At 36.0% G+C, this 25,941-nt stretch overlaps 1 protein-coding gene and 1 pseudogene across 1 annotated transcript; one reads left to right on the top strand and one right to left on the bottom strand.

Moving 5' to 3' along the window:
• Positions 1 to 13,249: 13,249 nt before the first annotated feature.
• On the bottom strand, positions 13,250 to 13,885 carry LOC137714482 (late embryogenesis abundant protein At1g64065-like). The gene has a single exon (XM_068453687.1). The coding sequence runs from the start codon at positions 13,883 to 13,885 to the stop codon at positions 13,250 to 13,252; it is 636 nt and encodes a 211-aa protein (XP_068309788.1).
• Positions 13,886 to 22,948: 9,063 nt separating this feature from the next.
• Positions 22,949 to 24,717, top strand: LOC137714481 (late embryogenesis abundant protein At1g64065-like; annotated as a pseudogene).
• Positions 24,718 to 25,941: the final 1,224 nt, after the last annotated feature.

The raw sequence follows: 25,941 nt of genomic DNA, 5'->3' as shown, positions 1-25,941 counted from the left end.
CATCACAAAACAAAACTACACAGCCAATTCGATTACTTTTCAATTTCTCATCAACCAAACTAAGAAAAAATGTCGAAATCACAAACAAGCACTCAATTTCCCAAAATAAAACCACATTTCTGAGCTAAATTCCAATTTTCATGGCCAATGTCAATCCCAAAACACAAATAACCATTTTCAATTTCATTTCTTTCAAAAACGAGAAAAAACTAAATAAATCAATTACCAAAACCAGCAATAAAAATAACATATTATACTGACCGATCATCTTGCCGATGAGAGTGAGCTCGTCGCGCGCCTCCTCGATGAGCTCCTCGACCTGGCCGCAGCCGAGCTTCCTCCACAAACCCTAATTTTTTCCCAATTAATTTTTTCCACAAACCATATCACCTTCCCCAATTAATTTTGCGCCACCCTCCATCCCCAATTGTTTTTCCCGGCACCAATACCCTCATCCCTTTGCTCTTCCCACCCCTCTTTCCCTAATCTTCCCATCCCTAATTTGAAAAATCCAAACAAGAAACCTGGAGAAACCTGGAGAACGAGAGGAGAGAACGAGAGAACGAGAGAACGAGAGGACGAGAGGACGAGAGGAGAGATCGCAGAGGTTCGGGTTATGCGAGAGAGCTCTGAAAGGTGGAGCGTGTGAGAGAGCTCTGGAGAAAGGTGAGAGCGTAGGTGAAGGGAAAGGGGAGGGCAGTTTTGGGTTATTAAAATTTCATTAAACTTGTACACTGTTCACCCGTGTGTGGGTGAAAATAAGCTGCTTTTGGAAGCTGCAAATTGCAGCTTCTTGTCATCTCCTTGTTTTGGGCTTTTTTTCACCCTCAACTTTGAAACAAAGCTGCTTTCCAAAGTTTACCAAACACCAAAAATTTTCATAACTTTTTTTCATAGTAGCTTTTTTATTAATCACCTCAATCCCAAACAGGCCCTAAGTCGATTCCCGAGGAAAGCATGCTCATCCAATTTTCTCTTTGCAAACCTAAAATGTTAAGACCAAGACAAAATTGTATCCAGTCAATATCACAGTAGTCGACAAGATTGCTGATTTTCCCTTCTCATACACAATACCATAATCCATGGTTCCTTGAATATACTGAGTACTCTTTTTACAGTTCCAAAATGTTTCTTGGTTAGATTGTGCACAAATCTTGACAATAGATTTCCTGCAAACATTATATCAAGTCTTGTGGTAGTGAGATACAAAATACTTTCCACAATTTGTCTATAAACTATTCATCAGCTAGTTCACTCCCATCACCTTTCTTGAGCTTGTCATTCACAGCCAGATGAATACTTACAAGTTTACAATCTTTCAAATCAAATTTCTCCAAGAGAGTTAAAGCATACTTCATCTAATTGATAAAAATCCCATGTCCAGATTGCACAATTCCCATTCCTAAGAAGTGATATAACAAACTAAGATCTATCATTTCATACTTATTCATCATATATATCAGCCTTGAAATCATTTATCAGCTCCATACTACTTCTAGTATACACAATACCATCAACATAAATGGATACAATTAGTGACTCTACACTTTATCTTCAGAACCAGGAACAGTGAATCCCTAAGGTTTATCCACATAACCTCTTTCAGGTAGTACCATAATAAAAAATGTTGATTTAATATTTAGATGATATAATTTTCAACTTTTCTGAGCTATAAGAGCAATAAATGTTCTTATGGCATCCAACCTAGCAACATAAGCAAAAGTCTTATTGTAATCCACTCCAGACTTTTATGAATAGCCCTTAGCAATCAACCTTGCCTTATGTTTCTGTCTGGTGTCATCCCAATTCAATTTGGTCTTGAACACCCATTTCACACCAGCAATGGGTTTATCTGTTGGTCTATCAACAACTCTCATGTTTCATTCTTCTTGATCATCTTAATTTCACTGTCCATAGTATTCTTCTAAGCTTCATTAGCGACAACATCTTCATATTTCTCAGTTCAACAATACTGAGATTACATTTTGCATAAACATCACTCAATGATCTTAGTTTCACTGGAGTAATGCTTGCAGAACTGGTTTCACCAACTTCAGTCACAGATTCAGGAAATACAACTCTTGGAGAATTTCTCCCTTCTAAATGTAATTATCCTGTATTCTGGTTACATGCATCTTTTTCAATTGAACTGACATCTTCATTGAAATGCAAGTTCACAAGTTCTTTTCATTCTCAAAATTCCAACTCTAGGTAGCATTCTCATAAAATATAACACTTCTAGACAATATGAACTTCTTTGTTTCTGGAATGAACACTCTGTACCCTTTCTCAGTTTGCAAAATTTGATGTGAAAATTATGTTGACACACAAATTAAACCCTATTGGTGACAATTGTAGTAATGATGTAAGTAGGGATCGTTCTAACCGGGGATTAACTAGGGGTGCTAATATAATATAAATTGACTTAAAAACACAAAATCTAAACTTAAAGACTCTAACAAGACTACTATGACTCAAAACAGATTTGAAACACTCAAAACTGCCTAAAAAAATCAAATTGACTCAAACAGAAACTAAAACTTGAATTGGACGAATTTGGAAGTGTTTGTGACTCCAAATACTTAAAAACACAAAATAAGACAGATTTGAATGATTAAGACTCAACAAAATATGGGGGAATTGTGTTTGGACGAAATTAAACTTAATGGGCAGATTGTAAAGAAAACAGATTGTAAGACAAATTTGTGATGAATCAATGGTTGATGGAATAGCTAAGGGGTTCTTCTCCACACATGTAATATATGCAACGTAAATCAATTTCCAGTTATCAATTCAATAAGTTATGAACCTCGACACTCCAAGTTAATTAGGTCCGCTTAAATTAACCTTCAGATTTCCCTAGAATCATTGAATTGGATGAATATGCATCGCAAACAAATTATTCCTAACAAGTTCTCTATATGAACATCATGATAAAGACACAAGTTAGAATCATTACGTTCTTTGGAAATCATAAGCATCGACAAGGCATTTGTAACTATGAAAAGCATGATACTCCTGCCAGGAATCTACTTAACACGATCGTGACTAGCGACCTTCACTACTTGTGGATATAAATTCATAACTATTAGGTGAAACAAATTTATGTCCTAGCACCAAATTCAAGCATGCAAATTAAGCGTGCACTCTCAATCAACATACAAGAATAAGTTCTAAATCAAACGGTTAAGCAAATTGTATTCACGACTTATGCAACGATAACTGGAAGTAATCAACTTATTTCACATATATAATCATGGTTTTGAATACACCCTTAGCCAAAACGAATTTAGCCAATCATTCTCAAAGCAAAACAAAGATTACATGAATTAGACATTGAAATATAAGATAGACTACACCTAAAATTGTTCAACAACTCAGAATGAAGAGCCAAACAATTGTGTGAAACTGTCTCCTTTCCTTTGCTTGCAGTAGATTGGATGATGATGGTTCCTGGGCTATTTTGATGATGTAGAATGGATTTTGGGGGGTGTACAGGCACAGCAAGGGGTGTAGGTTGAGTGTGGATGAGTGTTTGATGGTTGGAAAGTGGTGGAGAACTCGGCAAAGAGGGTGGAAGGAGGTGGAGCGGCTGCTTGTATTTTCTGGGCGCTAGAATGGTGTTTTGGGGTGTTTTTCTGCCCTAGGGTGTGAATGGACGAATTTCTGTGATGAATGATGGATGGCTGCCTAGGTTATGTGTTAGGGGGTGCGGTTGCTTAAGGTTTATATATATATAGCATGGTAAAAACCCTAGGAATCAGAATTAGGGTTAAACCTAGCAAATACAAGTGATTAGGGCCCTTAGGGCTTGCGGCAAAGGTTGGGAACTTAAGTCCTAGCCCAATTGGTTTCAGATATGGACTTAAACAATCCAAATCCAAGAGAAAAAGGGCCAAATAAAATCAGAATCCAATTAGAAATAGGTTTCAGAATTTTCGTCCAAAATTGGGCCTTCTAGAAACTAAGTGTCTTATGACTGATTTTGGGTATTCTAGAAGGCATAAAGGGGGGGGGGGGGGAAGGTGTGGCACCCTTTTAGGGTCAGATAGGGCTTCTAGAAATTAGGGTTTTAGGTCCACTTGTAGCTAGGATTAAGGTGGAACAAGATTAGGTTAGGACAAGATAGGATAAGGTTTGGATAAGATAAGGTTGGATAAGGTTTTGGATAATGTTTCCTCTTTTCTTGCACTTTCCTTATCTTCTTTGTCATGAACTTTCCTTCTCTGATTTGTAGCATGCTTCTAACCTCTTTTGACTCCAAATTCGTCCATCCACCTTGCTCCATATACAGGCTATCCATAATAAGCCCAAAACTGCTCTAAAAGGTTCCAAAATGCATCATTTCGCCAAATACGTCTTATGAACCTAAAAACACACAAAAGAAGCTTAAAGAACTAAAATAACTAAGAACTAATAAAAGCACTAAAACAAGCAAACTAAGTCGCATAAATATGCTCCTATCACATATCCAACAAATATTCCTTCTTTGGTATCTAGTCACTTATACATATCTTCATAAGCCGCTAGCTTAGCTTCTCTCACAACTTTCTTTCTTCGCCTCCTGCTTCGCTATTCTATACCTTTCACCATTTTCATTGGTCCTATCCTTGTATAAGGCTTTACAACATTCCTTCTTAGCCTTCACCTTTGTTTGTACCTCCTTATTCCACCACCAAGATTCCTTACATTCATCCAGTTTGTACCTCAGTTGTCCAGGAATGTGATATACAACCAAAGACTTTAAGATGTTTCATTCCTGATCTTCTTCCAGTAAAAGCTTCAAATAGAGTTGTGTCATTCACTGCCCTTGAAGGACATCTATTAAATATATCGACATGTATGTTAATAGCTTCACCCTAAAGATAATAAGGCAGTCTCTTCTCATGTAGCATACTTTTTTCCATCTCAACAATTGCCATGTTTTTCCTCTCAACAAGCTCAGTTTGCTATGGTGAATAGGCATCTGTCAATTATTTCTCAATCCCAATATCTTCACAGAAGCTTTGAAACTCATTTGAGGTATATTCTCCACATCTGTGACTCCTTAACTTCTTAATTTAATAACTAGATTGTAACTCCACCATTGACTGGAACCCTTTAAACACTCCAAATACTTGAGACTTGCATGTTAAGAAATACACCCCACACATTCTGGTGCAGTCATTAATGAATGTGAAGAAATACCTATTTCCTCCCATTGTAGTCACTTGCATTGGTCCACACACATCTGAATGTATTAATTCCAAAGGTTGTGAAGCCGTCCACACTTGTTCTTTGTTGAATGCCTCTCTATGTTTCTTTCCTGCAGCATAACTAGTGCAAATTCCACCACATCCTTTGAGCTTAGGTAGCCCATACACTATTTCTTTTTCATCCAACAGTTGTAAACTTTGAAAATTCAAATGCCTCATGTTTCTATGTCAATCCCATATATTTTCTTCAATCACAGCCTTCCTAGCAACTGTATTTATATCCTCTATAAGTAATGAAAAGCATTTATTTCTTGTAATTTGCATTGTGACCACATGATGTTCAAGCTATCTATCTTCAAAGATTGCCACCATGTCATCAACAAACAACATAAAATATCCATGCTGAATCATAAGACTAACACTCAAAAGATTTTCATCAAGACCAAGAACCAACATTACCTCCTTCATGTACCTGGTTCTATCTTTGGTTTCAATCACCAATGTACTCTTCTCTATGGCTTGAACAATTTCTCCATTGGCCATCTTGATCATGGTATTCGCTGACCTGCCAACATATATCAACAAGGATTTATATGAAGTCATATGATTACTACATCCACTATCAATGAACCACACATGCTCATTCTTTATCATTGTAGCTGAGTAGCAGGCAAAAATCTTGCTTCTAGTGGCATTTTCGTAAAATTTACTCTTTTAATATTAATAAAATCGTAAATTTAGGGACATGTTGTCACATTAAACCTTATATTTCAGATATATTCTTAATTTTAATGTTTTTCATATTCATTTTAAATTGATTTATGTGTCAAAAATGCACTTAATAATGTTAATTACTTTATCGCTATTTTATGGAATCTCATACCTTCCTCAATTTAAGGATTCAATCATATATCTAAATTATTTAAGAAATTAAATATATCTAAATTATTTGTAACTTTGTTTTGTTTGTAACTTTTTTTCTTCATTACTGTAACTGTTGTCATTAATGGTTATTTCTCATTCTTTTGTTTCGTCTCTAGAAATTCAATTGTGATTTGAATTGAAATGTGTCATCGTTCTTTAAAAATAAACATTGACAGGTACCAACACAATTTATTCTCAAATTGAAACATACCTATGCTAAACTAAAACGTATTCATATGAATTAAATATATGCTTACTAAATTGAAATGCACACATGCTGAATTGAACTGTACCATATAGACTTGAAACTTACCAATAATGTACACATAATGTACCAAAAATGTACCAATGACGTACCAATAATATAACAAATTATCGGTATGCTATTTTTCAATATATTTTTAGAGCTTAAGACGTCCTCAAGGAACCTTCCTCAAAACATATCATCTTGACCTTCAAAATACCCAAAATGTCCAGAAACGTCAATCTAAAAAAATTGTGTGTTGGGCCTTCTTTTCTTCGCCACCGTCAAACAACTTGTAATTAAATTTTGCAATTTTGGCACAATCACCTTGAAAGACTAATGAATCTACTCCAATTGGAATTACTCCAAAATTCCTTCATTTGATCACTTTTTGCTCGAAGTAGCATCACTTTTTTCTCAAAGTAGATTCGCATGTCCTACGATTGAAATATATAATAAAGTATCGAAATTCAACCAACATAATTGTCAAAACATACTAAAAATAGGGTGGAATATATAATATAAAATCGACTCATCACATGTACGTTTCCACATATTTCGCCCTGTAACGAACTATAACTTTTGTCCCAGTATAGTTGAGGCAAGGAAGAAAATCGATGCCAAATATTGATAAGTGCTTTTTGGCTACCTAAGTTCCTCATTACAGTGAAAGAAAATTATTTTGTGGAATACACACACACACATAGGGTTATACATATATATATATATATATATATATATATATATATATATATATATATATATATATATATATATATATATATAACAACAGTAGGCGGCAAAGCCGTCCATAGAATTTAAAGTGCGGAAGTAAAACATATAAAAACAGAGTAGCATATCAATATATTGAATTAAAAAGAACTCAGGTTGATTGAAAAGAAACATCCATGGATGACTGATAATATCATGAAAAGAAAGAATTAAATTAATCATAGAAGATAATTCCATGAAAATAATGAATTAAATGTAATGATGCAAATATATTTTGAAAATAAATTTTATTGAAAACTTACTGCAATGCAGATTACAAACAGATGTTGCCTAATGGCAGATGAAACAAGTAAACCAGGTGGAGCTCGCAGGCATCCTGAATAATATAGGTATTACAAGTGTTTGGAAAATAATCTCTGTCCTTTGTGGATGAGCAGAGAGATGATATTGAACTGAGCTATTGAGTTCTAAAAACTGTGTTCCTCTTCTGAAGATGAGTCCTTCTTATAAAGAGCGAGGAGACTGAATAAGGCTTGCCAAATAGATCCGGGAATCCCGCTGTCCTCTGAAGAAGGCTGGCAAAGCTGTGTAATCACGTTGTTTCTTCTTCAAAAGTTGAATGAATAGTGAAGATGCTTTGATTCTTTTAGAAAAGTTAAATGAATAGGGACTTTTTTGTTTTTCACTGTTGATGATGCCTTTACTGTGGAATCACGTTGTTACTTTTGCAAAAGCTGGATGAACAGTGACTTTTTTGTTTTTCACTGTTGAAGAATAGTGCCTTGTCTTGTGGAAGAAATGATAACAGCTACTGCTGATGATGTTGTTTGGCTGGCACAATCACATGGGCAAATAATGCAGTTCAAAAATCGAACGGATCTTGTGCGTTTTGAAGGTCCACTTGATCAGCCCAATTGGCGGGAGGCTGAGACCCTGCATCAGAAGCGTCAGAGTCCGAGTCGAAACCTTTCTTTTTCTGGAGCATTGCTGCTTCGGCCATGAGTTGTTGGGCCAAGTCCAGAAGCTGGGTAGTCTTTGAAGATTTTTCTTTCTTCGAGCTAGAGGATTTGGCTGACTTGGTTTTTCCTTTGAGGGAGAAGGATGGACTAATGTCTGATAGAGATTGAACTGGTTCTTGAGCTTTCGGGAGTTCAGGAAATTGCTGAGTATCTGGCAAGGCCTGTGAAGAAGATGCAGCAATTGCTGGGGTTGAACTCTGGGGAAATTCTGCTCGAACTAGATCAATAATCTTCTGGTGGTTGAATTTGTCCCACCATTTTACCCACCGGGCCCTGAAAATTCCTCCATTGTCTAACTGGAAATTCCATTTTAAGATCCATGGAACTTTGTATTTGGCCATGAATAAAGAGAATAGGGAAACCCTGCTGTCAAAACGGCTGCGGTCAAAACCGGTCTTGAAACTATTGTTTAGTGCTTGACGAAGGTCATCAGGGACAAGGGAAATATTTGGGCCATGAGTAGCCCACCAGTCTGGAAACCATGCTGGGAATCTTAATCTGAAACTTTTATCAAAGGTCACGAACCATGAATGACTAAAATCTTCCGTCTGATGAAGAAAAATATTAGTCTAAGCTTGAATGTAATCATAATAATTATAATTGTTGTTTGGTATGAGAACATGCTGGGTGTGAAGGGGTTTGGTATGATAAAGGGGAAGACCCCAATCTTGCTCAATGAGAAATTTTTCAATATGAAGTGAATGGTATAAAATTTTAGTTTGGTGAGTGGTGCTGTAAATTGGCTTAATAGCAATGCTTTCGGTCTCAGAGAGAATGGCCTGGTAGTATTTGAGGCTTTTGTATGGTGCTGCTGGGAGATAGTGAGAATTTGGGGGCAAAAGCAGTTTAGCGATGCGTTCTGGAGGTTGATTTTTATCAATGTCAAGAGGTATGCAAAAAAGCTTTTCAGTAGTGGGGTTTTGGATATATGGAGAAGTTTTAGCATAGCTAGGTGTTTTATGTTGTGAAGGTAATTTAACAATATGCTGTTTTCTATGCCAAAAAGCATTGGGGAGATCTGAACAGATTTCTTTAGTAAGCTTATTAGAAAACTGGGAAATAGAATCTAATAAAACTTTATTTGTGAGCTGTTCTTCAATTCTTTTGTGTCTAATTTCGTCTTGTAAAAATGCAATTTGCTGGGAAGCTTTTTTGCATATATCCAAAACCTCACTACTGAAAAGCTTTTTTGCATACCTCTTGACATTGATAAAAATCAACCTCCAGAACGCATCGCTAAACTGCTTTTGCCCCCAAATTCTCACTAGCTCGAAGAAAGAAAAATCTTCAAAGACTACCTAGCTTCTGGACTTGGCCCAACAGCTCATGGCCGAAGCAGCAATGCTCCAGAAAAAGAAAGGTTCCGACTCGGACTCTGACGCTTCTGATGCAGGGTCTCAGCCTCCCGCCAATTGGGCTGATCAAGTGGACCTTCAAAACGCACAAGATCCGTTCGATTTTTGAACTGCATTATTTGCCCATATGATTGTGCCAGCCAAACAACATCATCAGCAGTAGCTGCTATCATTTCTTCCACAAGACAAGGCACTATTCTTCAACAGTGAAAAACAAAGAAGTCACTGTTCATCCAGCTTTTGCAAAAGTAACAACGTGATTCCACAGTAAAGGCATCATCAACAGTGAAAAACAAAAAAGTCACTATTCATTTAACTTTTCTAAAAGAATCAAAGCATATTCACTATTCATTCAACTTTTGAAGAAGAAACAACGTGATTACACAGCTTTGCCAGCCTTCTTCAGAGGACAGCGGGATTCCCGGATCTATTTGGCAAGCCTCATTCAGTCTCCTCGCTCTTTATAAGAAGGACTCATCTTCAGAAGAGGAACACAATTTTTAGAACTCAATAGCTCAGTTCAATATCATCTCTCTGCTCATCCACAAAGGACAGAGATTATTTTCCAAACACTTGTAATACCTATATTATTCAGGATGCCTGCGAGCTCCACCTGGTTTACTTGTTTCATCTGCCATTAGGCAACATCTGTTTGTAATCTGCATTGCAGTAAGTTTTCAATAAAATTTATTTTCAAAATATATTTGCATCATTACATTTAATTCATTATTTTCATGGAATTATCTTCTATGATTAATTTAATTCTTTCTTTTCATGATATTATCAGTCATCTATAGATGTTTCTTTTCAATCAACCTGAGTTCTTTTTAATTCAATAGATTGATATGCTACTCTGTTTTTATATGTTTTACTTCCGCACTTTAAATTCTATGGACGGCTTTGCCGCCTACTGTTGTTAGTTCCGCCCCATTTGGTATCAGAGCCAAGTGGTTGGTAATTGCATTAGCATCTATCTAATCTGTTCATTGTTATCCACATACTTGTATCTCATCTGCATTTCTTAATCGTCGGTCCTCAGTTCTTCTTTCTTCCAGCCAAACAGTAAGACGTGGTCTAAACATTAAGTCCCAGGAGAGGCATGAGCGGAGCGCATGAGCGGGGGAAGAGTCTAGACATACGAGGAAGGTGAATCTTTTCAGTCTTGCATATAGTATACTTGTTTTGTGCATACCATGAGTAGATTATTTAGATCTAATTCAATGGCCAGCACTAGCTCTAGATCCAACTTAGGAACTATACCTGACATTGTCAATGAAGAACAAAAACTGGATTTTCAAACAGACGAAAGTATTGATTTTTCTGACTGGAACATTCCAAAAGTTTCAACCCAAAATATTTACAAGAAAAAATGGTCTTTGACCTCTTTTAAATCAGAACATCACGTCAAAACAGTTGAGAAGGCTTATGCTCTTAGCAATGAACATGAGACTTGTCAATTATTTTCCCCAGAACAAATCAAAGCGCATCGTAAAAATGGTCATAACTATCTTCATATTGGTTTAGTTCAAATCGCAATTAAACCATTAACACGGAAAGGTCTTAACACTTCTATCCTTTTATGTCTAAGCGACGCTAGATTTACTGATTTCAACGATAGTATACTCGGAATGATCGAATCTAGTCTTTACAACGGACCTATCCATTTTGATTGCTTTCCCGATCTCACAATAAGTCTTTCAGATCCACATGTTTTAAAAGCTCTTACTCTTAATATCAAAACCTCTGGGTACCAAGTCCTGGAAGGAACACAACCTTTGGCACTTATTTTTAGAATTTATTACAAAGTCACTGGCACAAACATGAATTTTCAAGCTTTGAACAAAAGTCCTCGCGACCACACTCTTTTGATCCAAACAACCCAAGAAAGCGCAAACATAAGAGTACCAAGAACCATTAGGTGGTCAGACATCAGTCTCCCTTCAGATTGGTGTTTAATTAATGAAAGTAAGCCGGTTTCCGTCCAAACAGTCTTGTTAATCTTGACAACATTGAATAATATTTTGACGGCACTGTAAAAATCAATTTTGATAGACCAGCAAGAAAATCTTGTGAATCAATACATTCACATAAATCCTTTACTCCTAGCAGACAGTCTTTTTCTGGATCCACGTCAACCGATAGACTGGGTCGAGATCAAGATTTGATCAAATCGTTAGTAAACAAAAAGTTAAAAGAGCAGGAAGCTGCACAACAAGATTTAATCAATGATTTGCTCAAATTAAAGTCTGTCGATACTTCTTCACAAGTTGCACATCCTGTTTATCATCCTCCAAATCAAGAAGAACCCACTTCTCCAACTGCTTCTGATTTTGAAACAACATCGGTGAATCACCAATTACTAGTTTTAAACAAACCACATAAAATCCGATGGAGGAAGCTTAAAGCTGACATCGCTTATGAGGAAAACATCCCCAGAAGAAATATTTTTCGAAAAAAGTATTGTGATGAAGAAAAGCTAGCCATTTATGCTGAATGGAAAGCTTTTGTAGAACAATACCAATTGGAAAATAATCTATATATATATATATATATATATGTAGACACACACACACATATATATTTACACATATTTTGTCACACATTTTGTAGGGCCTATTCCATAACTTTTTTCAAGAATTTGAACCGTCTATATTCAATTCATCATTCATAAATCATCCTTGCCGAAAATTAGAGAACTCCAAAACCATTAAGACGTTCATTTGAAATGAAGAAGAAAGACATTAACACTAAAATGACTATCAACAGTCATATAATTTAGGATTTGGATGATTTTTGGTACACATGATCTTTGAGGGAAAATGGTTAGATCCTTGAAATATATAACGAGATGGGGTCCTACAAAATGTGTCAAAAATTGATTGTCCCCCCCCCCCCCCCCAACCCCCCCAAAACAAAATATGTGCGCACATGTGTGTGGCAAATAATGTCGTACTCATGCGAAAATTGCACGTGCTTAAATTTTTCACTGTTACTATTAGTTAATTATGAATTGGATACTCACATTCTGTTATGTCTAACTCATGCCAAATTGGTGCTTGACACTACACAAGAAGAGTATATATAATTGTAAATGATCTTTAATCTAGAGATCCAAGACCACATTTACGGGTCATCCATCTGTTAGGTGATGTGTTCACTTATTACTAACTTGTCATAATAGATAATAGTTGATGTAGTAAGTAAACATGTTCCATAAAATGGCTTGTTAATGTGATCCCTTTAACATTGCTCATGCTATGTAAGAAAGAATTTTGTGTAGTGGTTAACTTACGGTACTGGCTCTTATTTTTGCCAAGTTGTTACATGCTTAGAGACCATATGACTACACCTAATTATTTGCCGACTTGCTAGTTTCTTACAAAACTTTTATCTGCATGGACACTTTCAGATTGTAATGCTCAAGTTGGCATTTAAACGTATGAGGCAGGTAATGAAGAAGTACTAGTCTTGCAAGTTTAGACAGTCTTTGTGGACAAGTCAAATGCAATGGTATAGTCCATTGTGGCTACTCAGACATTTTAGCTTTTGCTGCTTAGCGTCAACATCCCGCTGCTCAACTCAGATTTGAAGCGTTTGAAACTATATATCTTATATTGTTAGAATTTTGTGAATGCATGGAAGATGATTTGTAAGCATATGTTTCTATGTTCAATCATATAAAAGAAAAAAGAAAGTACCATCTACAATAAATCCAAGGCGTACACTGAGAAACATGAATAAACAAATAATAGTAATTATCTTCATCTCGGAAGTCTCTTATCATTTGCACCGCAAACTTTTGAGCGTCTTGGATGACAGATCGAATGCAATGGCGCAGTCCATGGTGGAAGCCTTCTTCTTCTTCATTATAAGCATCAATTCAACCTTTCCAGTCAATCTAGCCGTGCTGTTGATAGTTAACACTCCGCTGCTCAATTCAGTCCCAAAATTGGAACTGCTTAATGCACTTGAGCTCAAGCTCACCTCAACGTTCATTTTTTTGGTGGAAAGCATTCCTGCCTTGCTCTTTGGAATAACAACTTGTCCGATAGCTGTGCCTTGGTATAGAAACGTGACAGTGCTAGCATCAAACTTGTAAGGACCCCAATTTGTGTTCTTGATCCTGATTTGTGTTGTGAATTTTGTGTCAAATGAAGGCGTTGTTGGGGCAGAGGTGAGCTCTTGGACGTTGATGTTGCCCAGCCTGACCTTGGGGGTCTTAACTTTCATGACTGTGAGACTAATCACAGTTATGACAATGATCTGAAACACAACAAAAATAGCAACATAAATGGCCAATTTGATTCTCTTCTTGTGTTTCAGCTCATCAGCAGATAGCAAAGACTCTGCATCACTTCTTTGGTAGCCATGGTTTTCTGGGGGTGAAGGATAAGCCTGTTGGGTCTTCTCAGCCATGTCTCTTCTTTTCTGATATAAAACTGATTAGCTTTGAGTTTTAAACGATGAAATTTTCAAGTGAGGGAGTTGTTTGCGGAATGATGGAAGAGGTCTGTTGTTATATATAGCGTTTGGAGTTTGACCAATTTCAAAAAGTTATATAGTGGAATGAACTTCCTGGAAATTGAGACTTAAGGGAAGTATTTTATCGCAGGCGCAGACGCAAACGCAAACGCGTCCAAAGCCATGGTGCAAATTGTTGACTTCTAGATAATCGATGACTTTGGTAAAGTGTGGGACTTTTCAGATGTTTTCTTTCAGCCGTCACGAGATGACATTATCTCTAAGAGTCCGCACAGTATTTTTTATTTCTCACACTATTTATTAATTTTTATCTTTGATCTTCTTCAATCTATTCAATCAAATAATCGAAAATTAGAAAGATGTGTGAAAAGTAAAGAAATTGTATGAATATCACATCCCATCTCCAAATGACAAGTGAGAACGTGATGTAGGACCTATATTTATTCTAACTTGATTTATTATTTTCTTTTTTTGAGTAAGATAGGCAAGCAGGAATTACTTTTTCCAGTTTCCCATTTGCATTTTATTTTGAGAGCTTTATATATAGAAACAATAATTTTTATTATATTTTAAGGAACTCCACTAATTTTTAAACATATTAAAAAAAAAAAAAAAGTATAAAAATACATAAAGTCCAGCTCAAAAATAGGAGAACAATGTTTGAAAATACCAACCATACCCATAAGATTTTAGGCTTTTAAAAAAACCTAGCCCTCACAACTCCAACAAAATTAATATGTGCCATAAGCTCAACCAATCCTCAACTATTGATGCAGAATAAGTTTTGAAACTATATGAAGTATAAGTTTGTATCATATATTACTATAATCAGTTCAATTAGGCCTAAACCATTTTTGCAAAATCAGTTCAACCCGTATTTGACAATTTTTGAAGAATCAATTCAACGTTTCTTCGACAATTTTTGCAAAATCAGTTCAACCCGTCCTCGACCATTTTTGCATAATCAAATGAACCCGTCTTCGACCATTTTTGCATAATCAATTTCAAATACATGTAAAATTAGTTTTGTATACTTTTTTACTTAAAAAAAAATATGCAACTTAATTGACTTTAATACTTTCAAAAAAAAAAAAAAAATGCAACTTTCTTACTCATGTGAGGGAGGTGAGGGTTATGGATGAATCAAGAGCATCATGGAGCACAAAATTGAATCAGTTTTATATGTTTTTTAGTATAATCAGTTTGTATAGTTTTAGAGGAATTAGTAAATGGGGAACCCTAGTTCGTGTTGGGCTTGGTTAGATTGATTCCTACTCGGTACTTGTAAGTTCCAAAGAATTTACTTTTTTATCAATCAAATTAATTCAAAGTTAAGTAACATCCTCCTTCAAATTAAATTAATCAATGTGTATTAATTTCATTTCTCTTGTGCAGGCTCCATCATGTATTCAATCCTTGGAAAGTTGATTGAACGATGTCCAAATGTATAAGCAGATAACGTAAATAAAATCATACAACAGTAAATCAATAATTTATATCGACATAATACTATTCACTGCCGTAAATATAAATAAGGCATCCTATAATAATATGCATACATGTGCGTCCCATAGGATTCATAAAAATTTCAAAATTTTCATCATCACGACAATTCTTATAATGTCCATTTAATTACGGCATCACTTAGAAAATGCATTATTAATATATGTATGGAAACTCAAATTATATATATATATATATATATATATATATATATATATATATATATATATATATATATATATATACACTATATAAAAGAAAAGATCTACTCACAGATACTTGCGAAGTCATAGCCGTTCGAACAAGGAAAGCCGGAATCTCCAATAGTAATTGCACCTAAGCATAATATTGGGAATCCTTAGTAAAACTCAACTAAAACGATTAAATTTGAGAAAATGGAGTGCGAATTTAGAATTAGGGCGTCGAAATACGCTTAGAAGGGTCCCGGAAAATTTTCGTAAAAAGTCAACGGTTAACCATAAAAGTCAATTGAGCCACCCTGGAGGACAACCATGTTCAAACTTTGAAATTTCACTACATGAATGTCACAAACATAGTCGGCGCGTCGAAGTTAGCCAAGAAGGGTTTCCAAGAAAATTTCGAAAAAAATCAACACAAGGAATATTCCAAGAATATTCTGAGTCCATTTCGGAATTGGCCGGGCTGGATCCCGGGTTCGGATCTGGATCGCGGGTCCGATCGCCGGTTAGAAGAAGAAAAAAGCTGGAATTTTGGCCGGGAAACTTCCACATCTCCGTTTATCTTCAAATCTCAACCATTTCTCACAATCTACCTACCAAAATGAAGCTTAAGAGGAAAGGAATGGAATTAACCCATCACTAGGTCCTACTGTGGTCGAAAAATGGCCGGAAAAGCCTGTAACACTCTCGAAATCTCGCCGGAAAACTGGGCAAGTTTCCCCTTCGTTGTTTCTGTGTTATTTCGTCACCAAAGTTCACATATAAGTCTGGAAAACAACGTAAACGACGATGAGGACAAGATTTGAGGGTTTTCGATCCTTACCCAATCGGAAACGTTGAGCTCACTGGAGAAGACAATGAACAATGGCCATGGCAGCCACTGTGCAGCGTGGGAGATAGAGTTGGAGTTCATGTTTGCAGCTTAGGGTCTGGGTTTTAGTACTAAGACAAAGGTGAACCTTGATCAGCTGATAAGGATGGACAGTGATGGTATGATACTCCGGCAAGTTGTGTGGTGGTGGTTCGGTATCTCTGCACTTGCAGAGAGAGAGAGAGAGACAAGCAAGAGAGTTAAGGGAAAATTTTGATGTTAGTTTGGTGAAGCTCGCCAGATGAGAAGGGGGGCTGATTATCTCGGTGCCGGTAGTTACAGAGGGAGGCGAGAGTTAGAGTGAGAGGGACGAAGAGAGTTTGAGAGTCCTCAAGAATGGGGAAGGAAGACACGTCGAAAGAGATGAGAGGAAAGGTTGGTTGAGTTGTGGGCCCCATGGGCCAAATTTTTTTATTAAAATAATTAAAATATCTAAATAAAGAAATTGTGTCATGATAATGGATGTTAGTTTATATGTGATGATATTGTGTTTTTCATACAGGACAAGGCAACCAATGTGATACTCTACCAAGGAAGGAGTGATGGGGACCTCTTCACCATACCTATGACAGCATTTTCAAGATCAAGGTTTGTTAATGGAATGGAACAAGATGTAAAAGCTGGTTTATTGGGAAGGATGATGAAGACGGCAATTTGGCACAAGTGACTAGGACATCCATCCGAGGAGATATTGATAGCAATGCTGAAGGCAGCAAAAGTATCAGTTAGTATAGATTCTTCTCAGTCACTGTGTACTTTATTTATTTTGAGCAAAATGTGTAGGCAATCATTTCCTGTAAAACAAAGTAGTGCTACCTTTATGTTTGAAAAAATACATTCAGATGTATGGTGGCCTTCTCCAAAGATGTCAATTGAAGGCTATAGATATTACATCATTTTTATTGATGAGCATTCAAGATTCTTGTGGATATTTCCTTGGGTTACTAAATCTGAAGCAGCTTCTGCATTTATAAAATTCCATGCTTTTGTCTCAAATCAATTCAATACTGAGATTAAACGTTTGCAAACTGATGGAGGAAGATAATATATGAGTAGATTGTTTATTAATTTTCTGGAATCAAAGGGGATTCTTCATAGAATATCATGTCCATATACTCCTCAACACAATGGCATTTTAGAAAGGAAACACATGCATTTGGTATAAACAACATTGACCTTAATGTCTGAAGCAAATTTATCTTTTTCCTTCTGGTTTCATGCTTACTCATATACAACTTTTCTAATTAATAGAATGCCAAGGAAAGTATTACAAATGAAGTCTCCATATCAAGTGTAGTTTGATAAAATTCTTGATATTCAGAATTTAAAAGTGTTTGGGACAATAGTGTATCCATTTCTCAGGCCCTATAATGCAGATAAGCTGTAAGCAAAATCTACTCAATGTGTTTCTTGGTTATGCTTTGGGATACAAGGGAGTTATATGATATAACATTGCAACAGGAAAATTGGTTTTATCAATGCATGTAATTCATGATGAGCTAGTGTTTCCCTATAAAGTTCAACTTAGTACCAAGTTCAGTACAAACTCACTGGTTCTATGTAATAATCAGAGACCTGTTGTGATTCAGGTGATAGGATTAAAAGCACACCACAAAGTAGCACACAAATGTCCTATTAATTTTCCTTATTAACAATAAGATTTGTCAATTGTAGCATATGAAAATAAGGGTCTTTCCTGCAGAAGATTGTTTTATCTAACTACTTAAAATGTCACAAAAACTGGACTGTTATCCCTACTGACCAGCCACCGAAAAATAATTATTAGACCGACTTACACTTATCTAAAGTCTACGAAATTTTATATGCAGACACTAGACACATAGAGCTACACTCACACAAATGTTTGGGATTTTTGGAGTTGACTTGCTATTTAAATTAAATCGAACAAAAACAGAACAGAAACAGATTTTAAGTAGCTCACAAATTAAGAAAAACGAGTTAGGGGAATTGCTATCTACCACGAAATAATCATGCAAACATGTTATGTTTCATTCAAATTCCTTTTATTTCTGGATGAAGATGCTCAAGTTGGCTCAATGTTAGAACTCAACCTATTACTCTTTCTTATGTAGTATGTTAAGAGAATGGCGTTTTCAACTTAACTTAGTCCCTAACATGCAATCTAGAATGGCGTGTTTATAGATTTAACAAGTAGAAATCATTAAGAACGAAAAGAGTTTGAGTCATCACAAGGTATCGTAAGTACTAGCGTTGTCTTATCCTAGAAACTGGTTCACATGTTAACCGCAATTAACAAGTACTACTCTAGAACATATGTAGGTTCTCATTCGACAAGGGCAGTCACACACATATTCATAGCATTAGAATCCTAGATATGCTTACTAAGTATGCATCTGTAGAAAACACATAAAGAATTCATCAATGAGACAAGTAGTGAACCAATTTTCATCCATTCATAAAAGTAATTCAAACGAAATGTCATAACAAACTTGCAATCATATTCGGGGCTTCAAAACAGCCCCTAACTGCTAAAAATTAGTTACACATAATTCTCAAATTAAACCAAATGAAAGACATGAGTTTGAGAAGATAAAACCGAAAGAAGAGAATGCCAAGATTTCCTCCTTCCTTTCCTTCCTTCCCCAACGCAGCAGCCTTGCCTTTTTTCCTTGCTTTCCTTCCTTTTTTTCTATCTTTTTTTCCACCTTTTTTTTCCACCCTTTTCCGCTGCAACCTACAACCCTTTTCTTCTTTTCTACTGCCACAATTTTTTCTCCATAACTAGCCCCACTAACAACCATTTACTGATGACAATAAGTGAGAGAAAATGCTAAAACAATTGTAACTCTTTGGGCAACCTTTATGCCCATTACTCCCACTTAATTTTCCATTTCCTCTGATATTTGAATACGTGTCAGCTGGCTTGTTCTTGGCTGCATCAGTTTTGGCTGCTAGTTTTATTGGATTTATTGCTTTCAATGCTTTCTTGTCAGTTACAAACTGCTCAGCCTCTTGGGAACCCTTCAGTGTTAAAACAGCCATAACTTCTTCTAGAAAAATGATATTAACAATCCGTGAATGCTCCAGAAAATAGACATCTGTAGCTTTCCAAGCATATAAGGCTCATTCTCTAATTCAGTTTGAGTTGTCCGCAACTTGCTTCCAAAGTCAGCTGACCTGCACAAGAAGTTTTGACGAATTTGTTACTTAAAATTCCACTTGTGCTATTTCTTTTTTCTTTGCTTGACAAATCCCACAAAACACAAAAAGAAAGTAAATAGCTCAAAAATATAAGGAACTAACTAAGAAAAGACAAGTGAATTTGATGTAAAATATATATAAATATAAGCTTATCATCAGGTTCTTATTCAAAATATGACAGAAAATCAAGTTACTCATAGGGAAAATAACAGTGAGGCTGCACATAATATGTCAATCTCTATGTCTAAACGTAGTGCTAATTCTGCTGGAAGATCATTATTTGGAATCAGCATTTGTCTCAGAACATTCATCACTTTCACAGGGTTCTTCATCAACTCGAGATTCCCATCCCCTCACTCTTAGTTCCCCTAGTGTATCACAAATGTTGCCTGTCCACAATGACACATAACTCGAGGTAATTCTTCCTCTTTCATCCCCTATATCATCAATCCTGGTGAATCAAGTAATGTTTCTTTTCATCCCCTATACATACTTTGGTGGAGGTTTCTCATCTTTTGTTGTTAATAGTGATGTTGCTGAACCATCTACATTTAGAAAAGTTGCTACAATACCAAAGTAGCAAAGTGCAATGCAAGAAGAGTATGACTATCTTAGGGCTTAAGGAACTGATAGGTCCATTATTGGCAGCAAATGGGTATACAAAATAAAAAAGAATCTAGATGGTAATGTTTCAAGGTATAAGGCAAGGTTAGTGGCACAAGGAATTTCCCAAGAGCAAGATGTTGACTATTCATAAACTTTTAGTCCAATAGTGAGGCATACCACAGTTAGAATTGTCTTGGCATTAGCTGCAACCAATCATTGGGACTTGAGACAACTAAATATTAAAAATGCATTCTTCCATGGTGAATTGCAAGAAGACATTTACATGAAACAACCTCAAGGTTTTGTAGATGTGACTAAGCCAACATATGTCTGCAAGCTAATTAAATTCCTATATGGACTTAAGCAAGCCCCAAGGGCTTAGAACTCTTAGTTCACAAGCTATCTACCTGCAATGGGATTTCAGGCTTCAACCTCTGATTCCAGTTATTTGTCAAACAGTGTGAGAGTGATATTGTTATATTACTTCTCTATGTAGATGACATTATTATCACTGGTTCTAATTCTAGTAAGTTAACATATTTTCTTGGTCTGCAAGTCAATTACAAACAGAATGGGGATATTTGTGTCAATCAATACAAGTATATTAAAGATCTTCTTCACAAAGCTAGTATGGACTCATGTAGACCAGTATCAACACCATGTCAACCTCATAATCCTTTGCTTGTTATTGAAGGAAATGCATTGTCAGATCCAAGTTCATATAGGAGCATTGTTGGATCATTGCAATATCTAACCTTTACAAGGCCATATATTGCATATGCAATGAATACTGTGTGTCAGTTTATGGCTACACCAACTGAGATACATTTTGGGCAGTTAAAAGAATATTAAGGTTTTTAAAAGGAACTATGCAACATGGAATCACCTTTTCAGCTAATACAGAAGTTGGAATTATTGCATTTAGTGATGTAGATTGGGTTGCAGACTTGAATACAAGGAGATCTGTCACTGGATATGTAGTTTACATTGGAAATAATCCAGTTTCATGGCAATCAAAGACATATGATTTAGTGTCAAGAAGCTCTACAGAAGCTGAGTATAAGGCCTTAGCTCACACAACTGCTGATGTGGCTTGGATAAGAAATATTTTGAAAGATATGGCAGTGGTGTTACATATTCCCCCTGTGATATAGTGTGATAATAAATCTGCCATTGCTCTTAATGCAAATCCAGTGTTTCACTCAAGAAGTAAGCACCTAAACACATATTATCATTTTGTAAGAGAGAGAGAGAGAGTCCAAAAATGAGATCTTCAAGTTCAATACCTGCCAACTGAGGATCAAACTGCTGATATATTAACTAAGGGACTCCATAGTCCCTCATTTCTCAAGCATTCTTTCAATCTCAAACTCAGGAACCCAGTTGAGATTGAGGGGGGATGTTGACATTAATACATAGTAATGATACACATCAGCAAGGTTGTTCATTCCGTGTAATGCAAACTTTCATTCAGTTTTCTCTCTATCTCTTTCTCTTTTAATTCTTCTGCAATAGTTCTTCATTCAATTCTTCTTCTTCGATTCATAGATTAGTGTTAATACAAATTTCACATATTTGATTCACTACTGAATTTCATCCTCGAGCTCTTTCCACAACGTCTTCTAGACCTTATTGATGCTCAATTTCAACTTCTATGGCTCTAGCCTCCACAAACTTTGTTCTAGCAATTATATTCGACAACTGATGTCCGACCACTCCTTCCCAAACCCCATCACCACCATTCGCTCCATGATCTTGTGGAGGTTGTTGATGTAACTAGAAGGAATTATGTCAATCATGATGTCATAAACACAAATGGACTGAGCATTTGAGATTTGGTCGTGCTACTTGCAACCATTAATGACCTCTTCTTTTTCATCACAGAGAAAGATAGGAGAGAGGAAGGAGAAAGAATGGGAGAGAGTGAAGAGAAAAACATGAGAGAAAGTCGTAGGGTGTAGATAAGAACAGAGAAAGGCAAAGAGAGAAGGCAATCAATAAATTAAAGTGAGAAAATGATAGAATAGCTATTTTCTAATAACCTAAACCCATCATCAAAGGCGAATTCGACTCACATTATTGTTCGCCCATTATGAGGCTAAGCCCACCCCCTCCCTTAGTGTAGAGAATATCGTTTGTTAAATAAAACTAACCTAAACTCATGTGGCCTGCTTCATTTACTTGTGTATAATTATTATAAATATTTTAATGACATATTCAAAACCAAAATTGACAGTTTGATTTCTGGCTAATTAGTAATTTTGACTTTTGGCTAAATAACCTTTTTTTTTGTCCGTGTGTAAGGTATGTCACATAGACGACTTCTTCCTAAAACCTCTGTAAGTTGTCACATAAAAGACTTCTTCCTAAAACCGTCTACATTGACTATAAGTCTATACACTACACACGCGTTTGGTTACATTATAGCCATTTCATTCTTATACCACTAAACATCATATGTCATCTTAAATCCTTATATATAACCCACTACTCTCCCATCATTTCCACAAACAAACTCCTTCCACTTACAAGCTTTCATTGCACATAAAAAGAAACCAACAAAAGCAAGCAGATAACTTTTGTTTCAAGTTTCAACTTTCAACTTTCATATCAAAAATAGAGAAGGATACTAACATGGCTAGGAAAAATAATGATGTCGAATCTTTGCAATCTAATGATGAGCTCAAACGCTAGAAGAGAATCAAATTAGCTATCTACATTGGTATTTTCATTGTGTTTCAGATCAGCGTCATAACAATGATTAGTCTCACTGTAATGAAAGTTAAGACCCCAAGGGTGCGTTTGTTGCACGAGATTGTCTCGGATTGGACTAGGTGCAGGGATTAAACTGGATTGGCTTAGACTAGACTAAACTGGACTAGCTTAGTGAAGTGTTTGGTGCAGTGTCGGACTAAAAAGCATGATTATGAAAGCCCATCCACAACAAAGCAACCCATCACAATTTTTCCCAAAAGAAATTAAATTCACACAAAAATAATCAATGTGGATTTTGCGAATAAGGATAGAAAGTGTACCAACAAGAACAAACAATGCTAAAGCTGTATACCAAATCAAGCAAAAATATACACATATATACAAACTCAGCCAAACATATATATATATATATATATGCAAACCCAGTATACCAAACGATGCAATTGATCATTTCATCTTAAATTAGAAAGAACCCACCATTTTAAACACCATCACACCAAACAAAAGATTTTCAAAAATCTGAAATTTCATATTATATTTACCAAAAAATAAGTAAATCTGAGAAAAATTAAGGAGGAGATTTGATGCATACAATTGTTGTGTCTTTTGAAAACGTGTCTTTTTATCAATTTTTGGTGCCTAGATGGCCTTGGCGACCAACATCATTTAAATGTCAGCCTCCTTCTGAGATAGCTGAGTCTGTGATGCGACGATGGTAGCCATCATTGAGACTTCGACAGAGAAAGTGGGAGATAACCTTTAGAAAAGGAACGGTGGCGCCGACAGCAATTTTAGCCTCAGATCGAGTAGACCCATTGGTGGGTAGTTATCGAATTTTGGAATTTAGGCGGTGGGTGAGACTGTCAATGCAAAGATAGAGCAAGGGAGAGAGAGAGGAAGATCCGTGCGGGGAAGGATCGTGAGGATTTGACGGCAAGGTCGTGGAGCAGGAAGAGGACACGATGCGAGCAGATGAAGCAGACGACGCGAAGAGCGAAGGTCTTAGCAGTCCTCTTCATTTTGGGGGGTCTCGCTAAGACCCTCTAGCGAGCTCTCTAGTCGGGACGAGTCCCCTGTAGTCCCACTTAACTTAGTCCCAGCACCTACCAAACATGGAACTGTAGTCCAGTCCAGTCCAGTCTCATTTAATGAGGCCAAACAAACGCACCCCGAAGGTCAGGCTAGGCAACATCAACGTCCAAGCCCTTAACTTCGTACCAGCAACATATTCATTCGACACTAAATTCACAACCCAAATCAAAGTCAAGAACACAAATTGGGGTCCATACAAGTTTGATGCAGGCACTGTCACGTTTTTATACCAAGGAGCGACTGTCAGACAAGTTGTTATTCCTAAGAGCAAGGCTAGAATGCTTTCCACCAAAAAGATTGATGTTGAGGTGAGTTTGAATTCAGATGCATTGCCAAGCCGTTCCGCTATTCGAACTGAATTGAGCAGATGGGTTCTTACGCTGAGCAGCCAAGCTACACTGACTGGAAAAGTAGAACTGATGTTTATCATGAAGAAAAAGAAATCTTCCACCATGGACTGCACCATGACATTTGATTTGTCAGCAAAGATGGTCCAAACTTTACATTGTGCAGGAGGAAGAATCGCGGTAAAGAGGAGCTCCAGGCATAAAACAAAGTTTGGATTAGTTTTAAATGTCGACTTGATTGAGGGATGAAAACCAGTTGCTTAGGTTAGGACTCCCATTCGATTCAATCTCTCAACAGGGAGATCAGAAAAGTTTAATAGAGGTGTATGAGGATTTAAATTGCAAGTGAACTACACAAGTTCTTGAATTTTTATTTTTTGTGCAACATATGACTTTGTATTTTATATGATATTTATTCATTCTTTAACCAGTTATATGCAAAAAAAAAAAAAAAAAAAAAAAAAAAAAAAAAAAAAAAACAAAATTGTTTGCCTCGCGTTTATATATGGGCCAATGAAAATTTGGGTCAAGCAACTGTAAAGCTAATTTTGGTCAAAATATTTCTGTATATACCCTAGAAACTATAGAAGCTTGGACGATATATTGATTAGAAAACAAAGTGAACAATTCTGACAAAACTATACCATTTAATGTCTTAGTCAATTGACTTGAATAACTACTACGTACCAATCAAAATATTGGTACTATGTGACTAGAAGTTCATAACTAATATCCAAGGTTATCCTTTTCCCTTTTCCTTTTTTTTTTTTTTTTTTTTTTTTTTTTTTTTTTTTTTTTTTTTTTGTGACATTTTTTTGATACAAAGAATCAAAAATGTATTTTTAGTTTTCATTTTCCACAACTTGCATTTACGATCCAAACTAATACTTATGTAATGAAACACAATAATTTATACTTGAACGTTGAAATTACCAAGAAAAAAAATATCTTATTGTTCATATAATCTTCTGATGAAGCCTAAACCATCAACCTTGTAAACCAAGAAGTAGAAGGTTGAATATAGAGATTTTAGAGACAGAAGCTGAGAGAAATTGAAGAGAGAGAGAGAGAGAGAGAGAGAGAATAGTTTTTTCTGATTTTCTTACATAATGAGGAAGTTATTACACTATGAGAGTATTTATACAAGAACCTTTATAGTTGCATATTCTAACAACTATAACTAACTCTCCTAATCTTATTACAAGTGTCACAATCCTATTTCATACAAGTTGTACATTATCTCTATCATCCCCCCTTAAACGCATGATTGGTGGAATAACCAAGCATGAGATTGTTGTAGTGAGTTCGAAACAATGGAACACTGAGACCCTTGGTAAGAATGTCTGCAAATTGCTCCCGAGAAGATACAAATTGCATAAACAACTTCATATGAGCAATCCTTTCACAAACAAAGTGAACATCAATTTCAATATGTTTGGTCTTTTGATGTTGAACTGGATTGAAAGAGAGAGC

The sequence above is a fragment of the Pyrus communis genome, chromosome 14, assembly GCF_963583255.1.
Source record: "Pyrus communis chromosome 14, drPyrComm1.1, whole genome shotgun sequence".
NCBI lineage: Eukaryota > Viridiplantae > Streptophyta > Magnoliopsida > Rosales > Rosaceae > Pyrus > Pyrus communis.
Note: the sequence above shows the minus strand (reverse complement) of the source record. Positions and strands in the feature narration are given on the sequence as shown.

Bases quoted from the DNA above. Each gene is read 5' to 3' on its own strand.
- LOC137714482 (XM_068453687.1), bottom strand. From the start codon at position 13,885: ATGGCTGAGAAGACCCAACAGGCTTATCCTTCACCCCCAGAAAACCAT.